Below are 20402 nucleotides of genomic sequence, written 5' to 3' on the forward strand. Positions count from 1 at the left end.
CAAAATAATTAATTTACCTTCGTCCCGAGACTTTTTGCCTTTGGAAGACTTAAATTTACCTAGGACCTATAATTAATTAAATTTCTGGCTTAGGATTTTAATTAATTTTTGGCCAAAAAGTTTAATTAATTAACCTATGAGGGGATAAATTATTTTTACAACCCTCAAGACACTTTACATCATCACTTTCATATCTTTTACATCACAAGGAGGAAAACCCATCTGAAATAGACCCTCACAGACTACCCATTTTTGCAACACAAATATAATTCAGCAGACTAAGCAATTTGTAATAAAATGACCTAACCAAATAGTTAGGATTACTCCCAAATCACTTTTACATAGACTCTATCTATAACACTAGGACTCGTCTAAGATCCCAATGACAAAATTCATTCCGGCTTTGGGGAAAGGCTGAAGGAAAATTCTATCGAACATCCGAGAATGGATTGGTGAGACAAAAAACATCCCAGAATGTAGGTCGTCACCAAAAAAGTAGGTTTACGTAGGCAATTACATACATGACACAGATCTGCTGAGATTATTTACATCATATACATGCAAAATGGATTTACATTATAAAATGAAGATCAAATTAATGATGATAGCTGGACGGCACGGACACATCGATCAGGCGCTATCCCTTTTGCAAAAAAAATGGGTGTACTGCTATGGGTCGTTGACATGTAGTGGTCAACAGACCCACTTTCATGGAGCTCGAATAACCCTAATGAAGCCAACTTGTTCTCTTGCCGACCTACTTGGTCTTGGAGGGAATTTTAACTCAAATTTGACCCAAATAAATTATTTTGACTTGATACAAGATGCCCAATAGGGTCTATTACATACAACAATAACTCTTTTGGCTTATTAATTGTATGACAAAACCTTAGAAGCACACAATGGGTGCTTGACCTAAAAATAAACTGACCTTGAGCCTGAAACACATGTTATAAAATAATAATAATATTTTTTCTCTCTATTTTACATCAAATACACAAAATCAAGAATACATAATATATTATGATGACCAAACCTAGTTACAAATTTCAACAAATGGGAGGTGATTTCTTTGGATTTTATCGATGGGCTACCTCTTATCCCACAAAGGCATAATTCCATTCTAGTTATGGTGGATAAACTAACAAAAAACACCCATTTTGTTCCCGTGAGAGATACTTATGATGTTTCTAGCGTAGCTTGAGTATTTATAAATAAAATCATTAGATTTCGTGGAGTTTCTAAGAAGATCATATGAGATAGGGATCCATGATTCACTTCAAGATTTTGGATTTGTATGCAGCCAGCCTTAGGAACTCAGCTAAATTTAAGTATAACTTATCACCCTGAGATTGATGGATAAACATAAAGGGTGAACCAAGTAATAGAAGATATGCTAAAGATGTACGTGAACAAACACACTGGAAAAACTACTTGCGCTTGGTTGAATTTGCATACAATACCAACTACCATAGTTCAATCAAAATGCCTCCATTTGAAGCATTATATGGAAGACCTTGCAGAACACCCCTATGTTGGGATAGGTTAGAAGACTAGGTGATAGTGGGACCATAATTAATTCAAGAGATGGAGGAACATGTAAAACAAATTAGACAACGGTTAAAATAAACACAAGATAGACATAAAAGTTATGCTAATGCTCACAGGACATATAGGAATTATGAAGCAAGGGATTAGGTTTTTATCCGCATCAGATCAAACAAAAGCACCATCTAGTTTGGATAAGGAACAAAGTTGTCACCCCAATTTATTAGGCCATTTAAAGTGTTGGAAAAAGTTGGACCTATCGACTATTGTCTTGTACTGCCATCCCAATTGCATACAATTCATAATGTTTTTCATGTATCTGTACTAAGACATTATATAACTGACAGATTGCATAACCTTCAATGGAAGAGACTGTAGGTATCGAACGAGAGAATCATTTCGGTCGAACAATTATGTATCACGGAACGTAGGGTTTGACAACTCAGGAATTGCCTGGGATACCAAGTTAAGGTCCAATGGGGCAAGTATTGTCCTGGATCGACTACTTGGGAAGACAGAGATGCCATATGCCAGAAATACCCCAACTTATTTTGATTTTGAAGCACTTAAAACCTTATTTTGTATACCTTTACTTTATTTTGGCTGGATATTTAAGACTATCATTTTGAATTGTTACATGTAAGAATGATTTCAAATTATTGCTTCATATTGTTGGTACATGGATATCAATATAAAGTATGTTATTTTCTTAAAATTGTTGGTACATGGATACCAATATGAAGTCTATTATTTGCTTAACATTGCTGATACATGATATTAATATGAATTATGAATTATGTTATGGATGTGATGTCTATAATTTTTATTTTTCAACATGAATGATGAGCTGGAAATAAAAGAATGACTACACTTAGCTACTTAATGTGAAAGCGAAATTACAGATATAGTGGCCAAACATAGCTAAATATGTTATACGAACTCAAAAGATCAATATCATAAATGGAAACATATTTGGAATGCACAAAAATTGTTATCTGAATACAATTGGTTTTGAATATATTGATTCATATGCGTGGACAAGTATTTACATTGCAGATAGTATCGTTACCAAACCGATCACGTGATAACTAAACTCCAAGAACGATTGAGGCTCAATAAGATTTGATAATAGGGTATTGACCCTGGTCTTACTAGGAGGGGTGGAGGTGTTGCCCACTATTTATCCTCCAAAACCTGGGGTCATGGAAGGACTGTGCGAGTCATGCTCCCCTAGACGTGTGATGATGATTTCTGGATGCCTACTGGGAAATTAGGTCAATATAGTAGACACTGTCACCTTTAAGGTTTATGAATGGTTAGATCAGTGTAGCTGACGCCATGACATATCCCAGTAGAGGACAGATAGGATGGGAGTAGAAGAGATTATGAAGGATAGGATGATTTTAGAATAGCTTGGAAACCAGGCTGGGGCAGGGCATGACTATTAAAGTTGTAAACCTATAAATGTTCGAAACACATTTTTTTTAAAGTAACCTCACATTAAACGAAAATTTAATTACGGACATAATCCTTATGTGATTATACTAATTGCTAAATAATTATTAACATACTATATAAACCCTAATTTCGGGACGAAATTTCCTGAAGGAGGGATGTATGTAATGACCCATCTCGAATTAAAGGGAGCATAAGGATATTAGCATGCATACGAGACATGCATATAATAGTTACATATGCATGCATCACATGCACTGTGCTAGTATACATATTAACTTATTATGAAAATTGCCCAGTAAAAGATAAGCGATTTAATTATTGAAAGTTCTAAGTGAATACCTAATTCACAAAAATATTAAATATATTGAGTAAGGTAGTTAATGTATGTACCACCACCATAATATATATTAGTGTAGATAATATTGGCGAAATATCGCCGAATAGCGTAAATATCGCGATATTTTCGGCGAGCCGAAATATCGCCGAGAAAATATCACGATATTTTCGGCTTCTGAAGATATCGCGATATTTTTCCGATATTTCGACAAAATATCACGCGGCGATATAAAATATAGCCGGGCGTGTTTTTCCGCGGCTACAAAAAGGAAAAATTGGTTTTTTTTTCTTCATTTCTGTTTCTGAGTGTTGGGGAAGGAAGGGAAAGAGTTTTGTGGTGCTTGTCAAGGAGGGTTTGAAGATCAAACAACGATTATCACCACCAAATAAGATTTTTTTGTGGATCAAAGATTGAAGAATAGTGAAACAAACTTCATTTCTTCCATTAACAGGTATGTTCTTAAAAACCCCTACGTTAATGATTTTTTCATAGATTTAGGGTTATGCTTGCTTGCCTCTTTGCCTACCAACATTTTGTTTCTTTGTTTTTTTCCATTTGCTATGATTTTCATGCCCATGAACCAATGCAAGGGTTTTCTCCATATTTGGACAACAAGCTTCATTTTTTTTTCAACTTTCTTATGCACCCTCTTATTGCCATTTTTCATTCACATTGCAAAATGCAAATAATGTAGTAATTTTTTTTGAACTTATTATTTTTTCATTTTGTGTTGGGGGGTTTAATGCCAATTTTTTGTTTTTTTTTGTGCCCTAGGTTTGATTTACTTCACTACAAATGTCAAATATGCCAAAAGCCTTGGACCCATTTTGAGAGTATGGGGAGGCTGTTGGTGGGGCAAATCAGGCATATATATCATGCAACGTGTGTGGGACCAAGATGTCAGGAGGGGTTACACGATTGAAATACCATCTGGCTAGACTCTCTACATATGATGAAGATGTAATGCCTTGTATGGTTTCTAGTGCAGAGGCTATACAAAAAACTCATGAAGCAATTGCTCAACAAGACAGAAAGAAAGCTGCTAGGAAGAGGCCAATGGTCTCAGAGAGATAGTTGCTAGTTTTATTTGTTTTGCAACTTTTGCTACATATAAGTTTATAACTCATGATGATGAAATACTTTTAAAGTTTTATATATGTGATGTTATTTTGTTTGAGTCCTTGATTGGACAATTATCACTATCAGGGATCAACAGGATATGTGATGTTATTTTGTTTGAGTCCTTGATTGGACAATTATCAGGGATCAACGGGATTTGGTATCGCCTTTGAAGTTTGATCATGATGTATCATTTTTATTTGACATCATATATATCAATGCCTTCTTCATATTTATGTGCCAATGTGTTTAGTTCATGTTGTTATTGCTTTATATGTTTAGAAATATGAAAAAAATGAATATATTATGCATTTTTTATGCTTGCCGATATTTGCCGATATTTTCGCCGATATTGCCGATAAGATATTTTTTGGACCCTTGCCGATATTTTCCCGATACTGATATATATAACTATACAAAATAAAGGGCAAAGACAATGTATTATACAAAAGAAAAAGGGAATATAATATATATGGTACAAAAATAAAGTGAATGTCACACATATTATATAAAATAGCAGGGGAAATATAATACAAAATATCCAAAGAAATTATAATATATATTAATTGTTATATAAACTAAAAGAAGAAATTATAATATACAAACTATGTAAACTTAAAATAATCCATTATATATATTATGCAATCAAAAGGAGCATAATAGAAAGTCACAAGGAGTTATAACGTAGACAATGAATACAATGAGATCTAAATAAAAGGAGTTTGTTGTCAACCATTGACGCAAGTGGCGGATGCATGCTCATTCTTAAACTAAAGCTTATCACCTTATCCCTTTGTTGGAGGAACCTCGAACAAGGGATCACTGTTTGGAGGCAAAACGAGATTCTATATAAGAAAGGGAGAGGAGGAATACGAGTGGATAACGAAGGGAAAGGGGTGAAATTTGAGGAATGAGCTTGAGGTTTGAGAAAATTTGCAGAAGTGAGCCTTTGTTCTTCGCGTTTTGGGCACGAGGGCTAGAAGACTCTATTTCAAAGTCCTTGGGATTTGGGAATCGAAGAGGTGGATCCTAGATAAGCAGGGTGGATTCAGCCGGTTTGGTAGCAAGAGCAGATTAGGAGCAACAATAGCCGGAATCCTCCAAACGGAATACCCACGTAAGCACTTGCATTTAAATTTTGATTTCTGTTAAATTTATGGTTATCGTAAAATTAGGGCATTTCAATTCTATGTTTTGTGTTGGCATATCCTAGCTCTGTTGTAGTAGATATGAATTCTGTAACATAGATCCAAGAACTATGACAAATCCAAGTTCTATGAGGATAGATCCGAACTCTATGGTCGTAGATTTGATATTTGTGGTATCGGATCTGAGTTATGTAACATTGATTCTAGTCCAGTGGTGACAAATCTAAATTGTCTATCTTGTATATCTATTACTAGCTAAGGTTGGATCTCAAGGAAGGGTACGTTCCAGTCTTATTTCTTGTGGTGCTGTGAGAGGATCAACCTCTCCTTTATGAATTTTGTTGGATTTCTAACATTTGTGGTAGCTTTCCTAGATCAATATAGCCCTTGTCTTGATGTATTTTGAAGGATATATCTAAGAAAGGAGTTGGTTGGGTTTTCCCCTAGCGGGGTTTTTCCCTAGTCTTAGAGCTAATTTTTGGTGTCACTTATTGTGCATCGTGATCATTGCTTTCTCCTTATTATTGAGGTTTAATTTCTGAAGTATAATTATTTTTTGATGGAAGAATAAATTTATAGAAGTACAACTAACCTCACAAATAATTATTTGAAGTTCAGAAAACAGGAAAATTATTGCTTGTACTGTATTGTACATGGATTTGTAACACGTGCGACCTTCCCTCAGCTCGTGTGAAACTCTTGGAGCTAGATCTCGGTCCTGTGCAAATTTGGTGGTAAATAACACTTACGGTCTCCTCCTCCACTAAGTTTCCTCCTCTAGAATTTTTCAGTTGCAAAATTTTGCTTCTCTTCAACCTTGAGTCTCTCACTCCTCACTTGAGAAAATCTCTCTCTGAAATTCACAAATCACTTGCAATTGTAATGTGTCTTCCTCCTTCCATGAAGTTATCTTGAGTCTTGAGAGTTCTTCATTGAGCTAGATCTCAAATCCTAACCTCCAAAGTGATAGATGGCTAGGATTAAATCCTAACCCACTTGAGATCAAGGGTTGAGATTAGATCTAGATCACTGAAGTAAATAATTTACTTTTTCTTAGAAAACCATAGACCAGTAGCCATCATTAATTAATTAATTAATAAACATGCTTTTCCTAAGTTAGACTTAGGAAGAAGATCACAATAGATACTAGCTCAACATGAGCAAGCCCCTAGGAATGTCTTGAATTGCTATTCGATGCTTGACACTTAGTCTATGTAGAAGTACCTATCTGTTGCTATAATTATCAATAAAAAACTGCCACTGCAGGTCCCAGACTCTCCCTACACATGTCAGATTTGATTGGCTCGGTTTGGAGTGGAACCAATCAGTTCGTGCTAGTGGATATTGTTGGGTATCAAACTGGTTTTATAGCCAATGAGGGATTTTTTGGGAGTGAAACAACCCTTAGTTTCCTCCAAACCTCTTGAAAAACGACTACCGTGGGTCCCAACCCCCCCCCCCCTCCCCAACACATATGAGATATGAGCATCGTAGTTTGGACCATTAGCTGAAGGTCATTGATTGACTAGTTTGATTGGTTACTGGTTCAGATTGGTTGGTTTTTTAAACTATGATTTTGGCCAAAACCTGTATTTAGGCAATGCCTGTCCAACATGCAAAAGGTTATGAAAGTCTATACATGATGATACAAAATCACATCAAAAGAAAAGTAAATGTATCTCGTGAGGCATCTATAGTATATAAGGATAATGCATTGAGGAATCAACAATTCCCTCTACCAGTTTTATGGGCAAATGTCATTACTCATTGTCTAAAAGCAATAGGTGGATGTATTGAAGCTGAGCTTGAGGTGGAAGGTGCAAGTACCGGGGTTAAGGTGGAAGGTGCAATTACTAGGGTTGAGTGTTGGACCAATGTCCTCGGAAAAACCCAATGCGGGAAAACCGGTGCATCTATTCAGAGGGTATTATTATTATGTAGTTTTTAGAATACAACCAGGGTGCCAAAAATGGCTCAACCAACAGAGAACGCCCTCGACAGTAGTACCTCTCCTCGGAGACAGATATTCCGGCTGATCAATCACCGAATGAACGGTCCCACAACAACAATTGTAGCTTCTGTTGCTTTGTGTCACTCTGATAGGGACTGCGTCACCCTTCTCGGCTCACTAGCACCCAGTCCGCCCCACAAAAATCTTCCTAGCGTTGCCTCTTGGCCCTCCGTCAGCTCTGCTAGCCTATGCGAAGCTACTGAAGTCTCTGCGACAACCCTCAGACCCTTTGCGTCACCCACGCTGGCCTCTGCACAGCTACTGAAGTCTCTGCGACAACCCTCAGACCCTCTGTGTCACCCACGTTGGCCTTTCCTGGCTCTGCGCAGCCCCCAGCTGCCTCTGTGTAGCACCCAGCTGCCTCTGCGTCAACCTCTCTAGGCTTTGCGCTGTCTCTCTAGTACTAACTCTGCCTCTCTGCTATGTATTCATTGACCCTTGTTGCAACTTAGATCACTTGTTCGATTTCTCTCAACAAACCCCGCTCCAGATATCGAACTGACTGATCAATCTCGGTGTGTTCTCCAATTGACCCTCAAGCCTCCTCTTATACTTTTCTCGTTGGTCCATCGATGGCCAAGATTAAATCTTTAATCAACGGCTAAGATTAGATTTGGCTTGTTCCATGACTTTGGAACCTTCTAACCCAGTTTTATATTAATACTCATTAATATTTTATTTTTCCTAAGTTTAGACTTAGGAACTCCATTAAAAATATTAATTATTTTAATGTCTTCCAAACCGGTTAGAATCTGCTTAAACCATTTTTGGGTCTTGGAGATCTCATGTGATTTAGCCTCTCCACCAATTTTCATGGCTAGAGCACATCCGATGCTACCCCAAATCAACACTGAGGTGGAAGGAGCTGGGCTAAGGTGGAATTTGAAGTGGGATGTCTTTTGACTCTCCCCTTAGGTGTTTGTCTTTGTGTAGTTGATGGTTGTGAAGCACTCTCAATCTCCTCTTGCAAATTGTTTGAATTGGAAGTGGAACATTCTCCTTTGATTTCCCTCCTCCTCCAACACAAGGACATTGTCCTCCAATGAATTAGGTGCCTCCTCCATGACAGGCCTCTTGGTCTCCATCGTCTGACTTGTGTCAATTTCATCTAATTAAAGGCATTTATGTCAGGTACTTCATTAATTTGCTTCAAGCACAACTTGAGATTGTCGTAGGCATAGACCATGTCGTTGGGGTGGTGGACATCTAACTTATATGAGGGTTACTTTATAATTATGATGGCCCATGTGAATAAATTAAAATTAATGAAATTTTAAAAACTTTAAAATATTAATTTGAATAGTTCTAACTTATTATGTTTCTTGGAGTGGATTTTATCAAAGGCACTCCAATTGTGCTTAGCTACAAGTTTGACTATGTTAAATTATGGTATGTTCTATGCTTAGAGCAGTTTACTTCTTTTCTTCTTATTAACCACTGATTAACAATCACATATACATTAAGTAAAGTGCAGATAGAACATTAAACGATCGACAGAAAACAAGCCAAGACAAGAGACACAAGATGTGGCGGCTAGCCAGGGACAAACCCCAATGCGGGGAAACCCTTTGATCAAATCTTCTTTTATCTTCAATAGTTCAGCCGAGAGAAATAGTACAAAATTAGAATTCTGTAATTTTATATAAGCAGCAGTGAACCCTAAATCAACAAAGTCAAACTTAGTCAAACGAGATGAAATTGACCTCCAATATGCTTGGTCAATTTCCCGGTCAACTAGTCTTCGAACAGCCTGAAGAATCAGCCCTTAAACAACCCCAAATACACAGTCAAACTGCAGTTGACTGAAGTCAACCTACTGCCTCAAACTAGGGCAGTCAATGTTGGTCAAACCTGAGGTCAGATTGCCTCGATTTTCATGCCAAAAATGCGGCCTGCCTAAGAGAGGCAGCCACACCAAAACCACACTCTTCTAAAGTCAACGCTTGGTCAACACTAGTCAAAGAGACCTTCAACAGCTTCTGCGCCCTCCTTTCTGCATCCTCCTTGCCCAACTGTGTCTTCCTTCTTCCCACGTGTGAGGTGCTCCTTGTGTAACCCAAAGCTAAGGAGAGAGAGAGAAGAAATGAGTGAGATATATGCTGATAAAATGAATCAACCTCACTTGTATTTATATGATTCACTGGGCATATGTGCCACACATTTAATTGCTGGTCGACCTTGACAATTTGTCAAGTAAATACAAATAAATTCATATCTCCATAAATACTTGTCAGAATTAGATGATTTTTAGATCAATCCTACACCTCTTGACAAGAGGAATTTAGGAAAAATATCCGCTACCATAAATGAGATGACCCACATGGAGTTTGGCCATAGTTGCCAATTTTAACAAACTAAGTGCTCAAGTGGCAAGTTTTTGCAACTCTAGGACCTTGTTTCCATGGTTTCTCCATCAAACATCTACAATGAATAACTGGAAAGAAGAGACAATGAATTATATTTCGATCAAGTAATAGATAGATAGAGAAGAAAGACATTTAAATTTGAAAGTTTGAAACAAATTGTACTTTAATCTTACTTAGCATCCTAGTCAATGTTGCACGAAGCGGGAGCGAAGCGGAAGCGCAGAGCGCGGAAGCGTCATTTTCCAAAAATCTAGGAAGCGAAGCGTCCGCGGAAGCGTCTGCGATATATATATATATATTTTTTATATTTTTTTGCATTTATACTCAAAACAAACATCCCAAATACCAAATTAATTGTAGAAGACATGAAAACATGCATATTTTTGCATAAATCAAGATAGATATGGCATCCATGATTCCATTGTAGTTACTAGTATGTACAACAATCATCTATATTCTAGCTATTACAAACATACATCAAATTTTTAAGCATATTATAAAACATAAAACATTTAAGCATATTATAAAACATAAAACATAGAGCATATTATGATTTATCTAGCAAGTGAGCAACTGTCAACATTTGTCATGTCCAAAATTCAAATAATAATGTTTACAAAATATGTCACTTGGTCACCGCCAAGCCAAAAAGGTTCAAAATTCAAATTCACAAGTCTACAAGTCTAATGAGTAATCTATGACAAAAAGAAGTAGATTGTGAATATATCTACTAATCTCTCCTCCTTCCACCACGAATAGAACGTGATGGCGGGCCTCCACGTGGTGGCAATGAAGAAGATGGTCCCTGTGTAAGTCGTGGCACTGGAACTGATGAAGAAGAACCCCCTGCCGTTGGTGTTGAACCATGGAACCTAGAAACCAAGGGACCAGATGGGGGTGGGGGTGGTGGCATATCAACACCCGTGTCATCATCCTAGAATCGCTCAAAAAATTCATGCAAAAAAAAAAACACTAGTTAACAAAAAAATTAAAAACATGAATTAGAGAAATGCTTTATAAGGGAAAATTGGAAAATTCATACCACAATGGACATACCTGGATAAGAGAATCCTCTAATTGCTCTAGTCGCAACACTCCATCCTCCAAATTGGGCTCCTCTGGATTCTTGTCCCAAGTCAACAAGTCTTTATTAGACTTTGCATCTTCACAGTAATGGGACAACAATCGCAAGTTGTAATGAACATAAACCAAGCTCTCTGCCCGGTCTAAATTCAACCTGTTCCTTTTAACACTGTGGATGAAAGAATAAGAGCTCCAACACCTCTCTGCAGAAGAAGTGTTTACCGCCTGTGATAGCACCCGCAATGCCAAACTCTGTAGAAGTGGAGTAGGCCCTCCATGCATGTTCCACCACTCAAGAGCAGAAAAATGCTCTCGATCTTGAATTGCATGCATGCTCCCAAATGGACCAGTGTTGCTCGTATAGTTGCTCACCTGTCTCCGTACCAATGCAGCCTCCTCATTATCAGGGATTAATCTACTCAATGCAGCCATATATTTTTCGTGAACCTCTTTATCTTGGTGTGGTTTTTTCCTGCTTCCCCCCCCAGGTGCTGGTGTTGAAAGCCATGATGGATGATAGTATTTAGGTGTCAAAACATATGCTAATGCATGCAATGGAATATTTAGCATTTCCCATCGGTTTTGCACCTCTTCACGAATATAATTGTACAAGGTGGTATCTCTAGGCTCAACAATGTCTTTAATCTGCCCCAACATGCTATCCATTTGCTCATACACCTCCCCAATTACTGGTCGATCTGAATCTGCAAACTTGATCATGTAATAAATTGGTTTGGTGAATTGCAAAACATATTTAACCTGTGACCAAAAGTAACTGTCAAGAACAGTGTCCTTGACTGCATTAGCACCATCTGTGTCAGTGTTAATTTCATCCCATGTTTCAGCACACACCAGATTAGTTAAAGCTTGTCTCACCCTCACTAGCCGCCTAAAGGTGAGGTAATAACTAGCAAATCTTGTCTTTGCAATTTTAAGCAATTGCAACTTGGAGTAAGTGCCATAGAAGTAGTTTACCCTTGTATGCCCTGTGATGAATTTAATGAGCTGCTTCCCTTTCTTGTAAACCTCAGCAATCCACCCACAATCTTTGTGTTTCACAATATCATGCATCAAAAGGTTCAATGTGTGAACCAGGCACCCAGACCAAAAGATGTGTGGATGAGTACGCTCAATAATTTTTCCTGCTGCCTTACAATTTGCTGCATTATCTGTGATCACTTGAACCACATTATTCGGACCAACATCTTTGATTGATTTCAATAGAAGATCTGCAATGTTTTGTGCAGTTGCACTGATGGAGGAGGAGTCATGAGATGCAATAAATACTGCACCACTAGAAGAAACACCAAGAACATTTATCAAATGTTGGTTTCTAATATTTGTCCACCCATCTGATACAATGGATACCCCAGAATCCACCCACTCATGTGTAAAACGTGTCAAAGCTCTTTGAACCTTAGCTTTTTCTCTTTCTAATAACACTGTTCTAGCTTTCTCATAGTTGGGGGCCTTGTATCCTTTTGGGGCTTCATTGATGGCCTTTACCATGTCATGCCAATAGGGAGAGCGAAGCACATTGAATGGTACACCGCAAGCACAAAGAAAACGGACTATCTTTCCATCCACATCATCCCTCCCAGCAACATTAAGGAAATCCCCTATTGTTTTTCTACCTCCAGAGGTTGCAGAAGTACCATGAGGAGATGGGCAACTACCAAATTTAGAGGTTGCACTTGATTCAGAATGAGTTTTTTGTTTCTTGTTTTTTTGTTGTGCAGCCATCTCTATTTGGATGTATTTTGTTCTTTGTTCAGCTGAAATTTTTGGGCAAATTTGTACCCCCACAGAACCCTTTTTTTCATCACTGTCCAGCACCCCACAAAGATGCCTCCTCAGACGGGTATATGAACCACAATATGGTTTTCCTCTATGACAATCATGAGGGCACATCCATTTGTAAGATCCACCACCCTTTCCCCCATCAAGTTTGGTCACATAGTTCCACAAGGGTGTTGTTGTACCTTTCCCATCTTGTGCTTCAGTGTCCCCTTCAAGTTCATCCCCTTCCTCTTCAAACCCTTCCTCCTCATCATACATTGGGTCACCAAGTTCATCCCCTTCCTCTTCCCCTCTATTCCTCACCTTTGCCATCATTAAAACCAAGAGTGGAATGATACATAGAAGCCAAAAGAACACCATCTTGGAATATGGATATAGGTGGTGGACAACCTGTAAATAAAGGAGCAAGTAGAAACAATGGGAAAGAGTAGGAGAGGGAGGAGAAAAATACAATTTTTTTTTCAAAAAAACAAGGGAGTTTGGGGTTTGAACTTACCTCTTTAGCTCTTGTAGATGAAGTCCTCCAAGCTCTTGCTCCAAGCTCCTCCTCCTCCTCCTAGCTCCTCCTTCTTCACTCCTCCAAGCTCTCCTCTCTTCTCCTCTCCTTTCCTCTCTTCTCTTCTCCTCTCCTCTCTTCTCTTCTCCAACTCTCATAAACTCAAAGTGAGAAAATGAGAAGAGAATGGGGGCTTTATTCTTTTCTAAACTCACCCTAAACTAACCCTAACCTCACCCTAACCCATCCCCTCATGCTAAGTTAAGTGAACTTTTTAAAAAAATAAAAAAAAAAACCGAGTTTGATAGCTGACCGCGCGGATTCATATGGAAGCGCACTTCCGGGCCTCGTGAAGCGTGCGCTTCCGGGCCTGAAGCGTTGCGCTTCCGGAGGCCCGAAGCGCCCTCCGAAGCGCGGATCCGGGCCAACGCTTCCATAATTCCAGGAATCGTGAAAAAAAAAAGGAATCGCGCTTCAGTAAATTTGGAATCGCGCTTCGCCTAGAGGTTCCGGAACGCTTCCGTACGGGACGCGATTCCGGCCTCGGATCCGGGGGGGGGGGGGGCGATTCCTGCAACACTGATCCTAGTGTTCCTGTCTTGGGTAGCCGTATCATAACCAAATCCCTTAGAGGCCAACCTATGTATCTCCATTTGTTTGGAAATTTCTAAGTGTTGAACGAGAGTGAACACTATCCTCTAAACACATGGAAAAATTCATCCATAACCTCAACAATAAATTTAAAAGAACATGCATAAGAATATGTGGGGTTGAGGTAGAGTCCTGCTGAGTGAATTGAATGATTGAGAGTATTGTTACATTGCTCATTGATCACATTCCATATCTAGGCTCATTTGGTAAATCGCTACCCTTCCTTGTACTTGTTGAATTGATGGATGGCCTTGGCCCTATCCATGGCCTCATACAAGTAGCCCGCTATGGGTTTGTCACTATCAACCAAGTGAAGAACTTTTACGAAAGGTTTGCTAGTGGTTCACAACTCTTGCGCTCACATCCAAAATCTCTAATTGTGTCTCACAAGATGGGCTATGGCTTGCCTATCCGCTTTAGTGTTGTAGACACAAATCATTCCACTCATTGAGATGAACATTTGTTGCGACTCCAACACAAAAGTGTGAAGAAATTGAAGAGAAATGAAGCTAGTGGAAAAATGCTTGATTGTGGGAAGGTAATAACATCTTTATTATCTTCAGAAATCCCCAATCTTACATGGAGCCCACCACAAATACCTCGCCACTCTACAATGATAAGACTACTATATTTTTCTATGTTGTGTATCATGGGACTCCCTAATCCCTAATTTCACCTCTTTATATAATAGATTATGACAGGGGCATTTTACTCCATGATGAGTGTGTTTTACTTCATGATGAGTGTGGGACACACTTCTTTTACATGAAATTAGAGTTTCTTCCGACATAACCTAGACATTATTACCTTCCAAAGGGACACATTCTAATAGTATAATGGGTTGTTCTTGGCAATGGTAATAGGAATGGCTTTCCATAGAAAACATCTAGCCACAAGTTTTTTGGCCTCCTCCATATCCCTTGGTTTAATTGTCAACCAAATAGAAGGTTGTCCTTTAGGTACTGACCTTGGCGCAATGAAAGGTGAGGATGTTGAGGACATTGTGGAAGGTTGTGTTGAGGATAGGGTTTCTCTCACCCCTGAGAATCTTGTGGTTCCATACTTCTTGCTGCTTTATTTGCAAGCTGGAGCCTCAGTTCTTCCCTTTCATTTCTGTTTCTAACAATATAAAGAATTGATTGATTTTCCATATAGACTACTTTTGGGGTAGATGTAGGCAAAATATCCACTTATGTCTTGGAATTTTGTCAAAGTAGTATTTTAGGTGTCTAATTCCACCAAACATTTCCTTTCTGCATTGGGTCCAATGGCTTTGGTATTTTATAGGGCATTACTTAAACCTATGGCACAAAACAAAGGCGGAAATCAACAAAAAATTTCCCTCAATTAAAATATTACAACAAGATAAGTTTTAAATATGCCATAAAAAAAGAAGAGGTATGTCTGATGGACATTGCAAGGCCTAAACTTGCACATTTAAATAGACCATTCATTCTGAATGTTTACGTATGTTTAAAAGGTAAACAACAGTGATGGCAGGTTATAGTAGAAGATCGGAGCTACTATATATATTTAGCCACTAACAAAATTCTTTTTTCAATCATGGTGCAGGTAGATTTGTGCTTTGACCAATTAGTTTTCAAGCTTAGTGAGAATATTTTTGCATACTATAAAAGTCGTGCTGCCAGGTATTTTTTTTTTATTTTTGTCTGAAACAATCTAGATGCCAGCACCATGTTTATATGAGATTGTAAGAGAAACTGCACCTTTTGCATCTTGGCCTTTTTATGGTTTTACTGATGGAGATTTGATGTACAGCAAGTTACTTGATCCGGCATTCCTGTTTGCATCTGATAATGCAGACAGGTATGTCGTCTCACCTAGACGGTATGATGCGCTGTTTAAAACACGACGTGTAAAGGTATGATGTGTATTATTACCAAGATCTTTCTTGTTATCAGTTATATGATTACTCAGTTAAATATGTTTTATTTAAATTCTGGTGAAAAATACTTGTGTTATCAAACTATGTGGACAATATGTAAAGCACTTTTCTGTGAATTATTCCTTCATTAGATTTGAACAATAATGATCTTTTAATACGGTATGGGGTGGAGGATCAAAGATGTTTTTCCTTATTCCCGCAAAAGCTTCGAAGTGATGGATTTTCCCATTTTTCCAGTTCCAGATGAATCTCTTCGTACTTTCATTTTCAAGATGCTTCATTAGATTTGAACAATAATGATCTTTTAATACAGTATGGGGTGGAGGATCAAAGATATTTTTCCTTATCCCGCAAAAGCTTCGAAGTGATGGATTTTCCCATTTTTCCAGTTCCAGATGAATCTCTTCATACTTTCATTTTCAAGATGCTTCATTAGAGAAGTTTTGAGGTAAAAAAATGCGCCTCAAAACAAAGAAATGTGCTATCAAGATGAACTTGAAAGAGGCAACAGAATTTAAGATGATGATGTTAACCATAAGGGTAAATACTAAATAGTATTGGAGGGAAAGGAAAAAAACTACAGTTTTTCATCATATTTTCAATTTATCTCCTTATAGGTTGCTCCAATTTCAAGTGTATGCATTCATTAGATGCAGAATTCAATTCTGCATCCAACAGTACCCAACTCTTCATACTTTTGATGGACCCATGGTGAGATAAGATGGAAATACATAAAAATATATTTCTTTACCATACAGCACAGTGGATCTAACTGTCAAAGAAAATACACTCATGCAATCAATTGCTTAAATCCAAATGTAGACCATCATAATTCATAATTTTATCTATATCAGCCACTTAACTTTACAATAGGATGCTTCACACAGATTGATTCAAGGCATCAGAAAAGAGGGAGTCCTTGTCTTTATTTCTGATGATGGGTTTTAATGACATTGGAAGAATAAAATGAAGCAACTTGACAGTGTTCTGAACACAGGAGACTCTTGATTTTAAACTCGGAGTCTTCCACTATTCTCTCTCGTTCTCTTCCTTTGAATGCCTTGATGTGAAGGAGAGATCTTTATTTATAATATTGGCCTTTGGTATCTGGTAATGTCACATGAAGAACTCTCAGTAAAGGGTTCCATGTCAGAGATGGTGCACAGGCCAATATGGACAGACAGACAGCCAAATTTAGGGTGAGTGAGGACTACCATCCATAATCTTGTCCCAGGAGGTCTAAAAGGCATGAAGGGACCTCCTCTATGTTGATTTGTGTAGCTTGGGAGGTACTCCACAACCCTAGGTGCTGGACTTGTGAGAAGCATGACCACAAAAGGGTTTCAACTTTTTTGGGCGAAGTACCCAAGCTGGGGGTGAGAAATATTTGCTTATTGATTGTTGCAAGTGGAGCACCCTTAAAGGACCAAGGAGGACCTAAGGCAACAATGAGGTGGTGAGATCAAATGGAGGAGGATCGATTTTCTTGGTTAGTTGGAGTTTAATAAAAAAATCAAGTCGGCCTAGGCTTGAAGAACACCCCTTGAGGGATAACATTCACCCTCATAGAAAACTATAAGAAGAGACCTCAAGCCATTTGAGTATCCGTCAAGTGCATTCGTTCAAGAGTAGGAGGGCAAGTCTGAGGTGCTGCAGACCTAAGGAGCCAAGCCAAAGTGTGGAGAAGGACAAGGTTGGTTCTGTTTTCTCTAGTTCTTGTCTGGCTGTGTCAGAGCAGCCACTAGTCGAGTTTGTTCGGAGGTCCCGGGCACAAGTTTTGGGTAGATTTCCTCTATGTAGTAGGCCACATAAAGTCTGGTTTTAAGGAGAGGGCTGAGACCCCTGTGAACAATATATTGGAGGGCTGTAAGGCCTAGTTTCTTGCAGGAAGGGGGGTCGCATGCTCTAGTGGACCAACCAATGTTGCACGAAGTGGGGACGTTTTTTGGAAGTGGGGACGTGGAAGCGTCATTTTCCAAAAATCTAGGAAGTGAAGCGTCTGCTATATATATATATTTATATTTTTTTGCATTTATACTCAAAACAAACATCCCAAATACCAAATTAGTTGTAGAAGACATGAAAACATGCATATTTTTGCATAAATCAAGATAGATATAACATCCATTGTACATTAATGATTAATTATTCGAGCATCAACCATTTAGATGCATCAACTATCTAGAATCTAGATTCTTCTCCTCTTGTCTAGCCTTTGCCTCTACCTCGATTGTCTAGGGATATTAGTCAACATTGCCCAATTTTGATCAAACTACTTAATTCAAGACTTAAAATATGGTAGAAAAAGCTTAACATGCTTGATCGATGATTTTGACTTGATTGAAAGGTAATTTTTTGCTAAGGGTGTGCCGCGTGACAAAGGAGTTCAACAATTAACACCACCAACACTAGGGTACATATAGGGCTTGGTGATCTTGATTAAATGCTAATCACATACCTTCATACTTGATATAATCTAATGAAATGCCACAATCCCATTGATCCTGAATTCCTGAAAAATGTTAAGTCTGCTGAATTTTGAATAGGATATGAAATTCTATTTTCTCCATATGAAGTCCAATGAGGCTGGAACCACTCTCAAACATCCCGAGTCATTTCATGGTAATGTTAAAAATTTAAGTAAAAGGATGAAAATGAAAAATAAAGGAGAATGTCACTTTTACTTTAAGAATTTAACATTACCATGAGGGAGCATCTGCTATATTTATATATTTTTTGCCTTCATTCGTCACCCTAACCCAAGGTGGACCCACCCCCAACAAGCAAACTCACCTAAAATTATAAAAAAAAAAACGATTTTATAAACGCTTTCTCGGAAGCTTTTCCGGAAGCGTACGCTTCCTCCGAAACACCATGCTTCCAACGCCCGAAGTGCCGTACGAAGTGTGCTTCTGAGCCACGCTTTTGAAAAGTCCAGGAAGCGACAAAAAAAATCGGAAGCGCCCTTTTGGCGAAGCTTCCTAGGCGCTTCTGCACGGGACATGCTTCCGGGCTTGGAATCGGGCGGGGGGGGGGGCTTTGTGCGACATTGGGACCAACACATGAGATGAGGGTCAACATGAGTGGAATGGCACAGGTTTGAGAGAAGCTGTTTATAGAGTGAGTTAGGGCACTTGTGTAGTTGTGACAGAAGCCCTAAAAGGGGGTCGGAACCTCAACAAATTGTGCATAGAAACATCACTGTTGGAGATGTCTTGTAGGGGTAAGAGATTTGTCTTTAAGTTAATGAATGCTAGGATGGATGGGATGTTCCAAGGGTTTGGAACAACAATGAACATGATGCCCCAAGTACAATAGTCTTACCACTATTAGAGGGCTAGTTTGTATGCTCTAGTTAGGGCTATTCTAGTGATGCCAAAAGTTACAACCCATGTATCTCTGTTCAAGAAGTTCGAGTTTGTTGAGATTCAGTTTTGATCTGAAGGGCACGACCGAGACCTTAAAATAGAGGCTAGATTGTTGGTGTATCCCCGAGATTAGGTCCACTGGTGTGTACACAAGCCTTGTGTATGTGTTGATCCTTAGTGAGGCTGAAATATGCTCAAGGTTGAATTAAAGCAGGGGAGATTGAATAGAGAAGAGGGTTGATGGATTGTGCAAAAAGAAGGGTTTTGGAGGTCTGTTCATAAGTGATGAACAACAGTGTAGAGAGCTGTTGGAATTTCTAAGTCTGACACGTTAGAAATCTTTCATGCACTTTACTGATTTATTCCTACCTACTTTTTCTGTTAACTGACAAGTTATTTACAATGTAAATACTGGAAATAAATACAAGTACATGCTCAACACATTACAGATCATCAACTGAAGGAAATAGAAACAAGCACACAAGTGACACCGTTGTTTTTGGACTAATGTCCCCGGAAAAACCCAACCGGTGCAGGTATTTGAGAGTTTGATTTATTAAGCAGTTTTATAATACAATCTGGGTGCAAAATCTGGCTCACCCAACATAGGATAATATCGGTAGTAGTACCTGTCTACTCGGAAGCAGATATTCCGGCTGAATCCCTAGATAAACACTCCGGTAGATCCACAGCTCCAATCTGCCCCACGAAATCCCAGTGTCAGCCTCTAGGGATTGCGTCAGCCTCTTTCTGGCCCAGCGTTAGCCCAATGTCACTCTGGCTTGGCCTGCGTCAGCCTCTGGAGGCACTGCGTCAACCTTTTGGCCCTCTGCGTCTCTGCGTCATCCACGTTGGCCCTTTGAGGCACTGCGTAGCTCCTGTCTGGCTCTGCGTGAGCCTTGGCTGGCTCTGCGTGAACCCTTGGCTGCTTCTGCGTCCCTCTCTCCAGCTACTGCGCTGATCCTCCCGGTGCTATCTCTGCTTCTCTGCTTCTGTATTCACTGCCCCTTAGCTACAACTCTGATCACTCTCTCAACTTTCTTAGCAAACTCAGCCCCATAAAGTTGAAATCTTGATCTCTTGGCGTGTTCTCCAAGTGACCCTCAAGCCT

The 20402-nt window shown here is 38.8% G+C and overlaps 1 protein-coding gene across 2 annotated transcripts in view; it reads left to right on the plus strand.

Moving 5' to 3' along the window:
- Positions 1-20402, plus strand: part of PIR121 (transcription activator) — a 481847-nt gene that overhangs the window by 172873 nt on the left and 288572 nt on the right. For both annotated transcript variants that reach the window (XM_089411826.1, XM_089411827.1), the window contains 2 exons: positions 15590-15666; positions 15797-15899. In XM_089411826.1, coding sequence (XP_089267952.1) covers positions 15590-15666; positions 15797-15899 — 180 coding nt within the window. The remainder of the gene's footprint in view (positions 1-15589; positions 15667-15796; positions 15900-20402) is intronic.

The sequence above is a fragment of the Pinus tabuliformis genome, chromosome 3_1, assembly GCF_031772625.1.
Source record: "Pinus tabuliformis cultivar Carrire ecotype Pingquan chromosome 3_1, CPIR1, whole genome shotgun sequence".
Classification (NCBI taxonomy): domain Eukaryota; kingdom Viridiplantae; phylum Streptophyta; class Pinopsida; order Pinales; family Pinaceae; genus Pinus; species Pinus tabuliformis.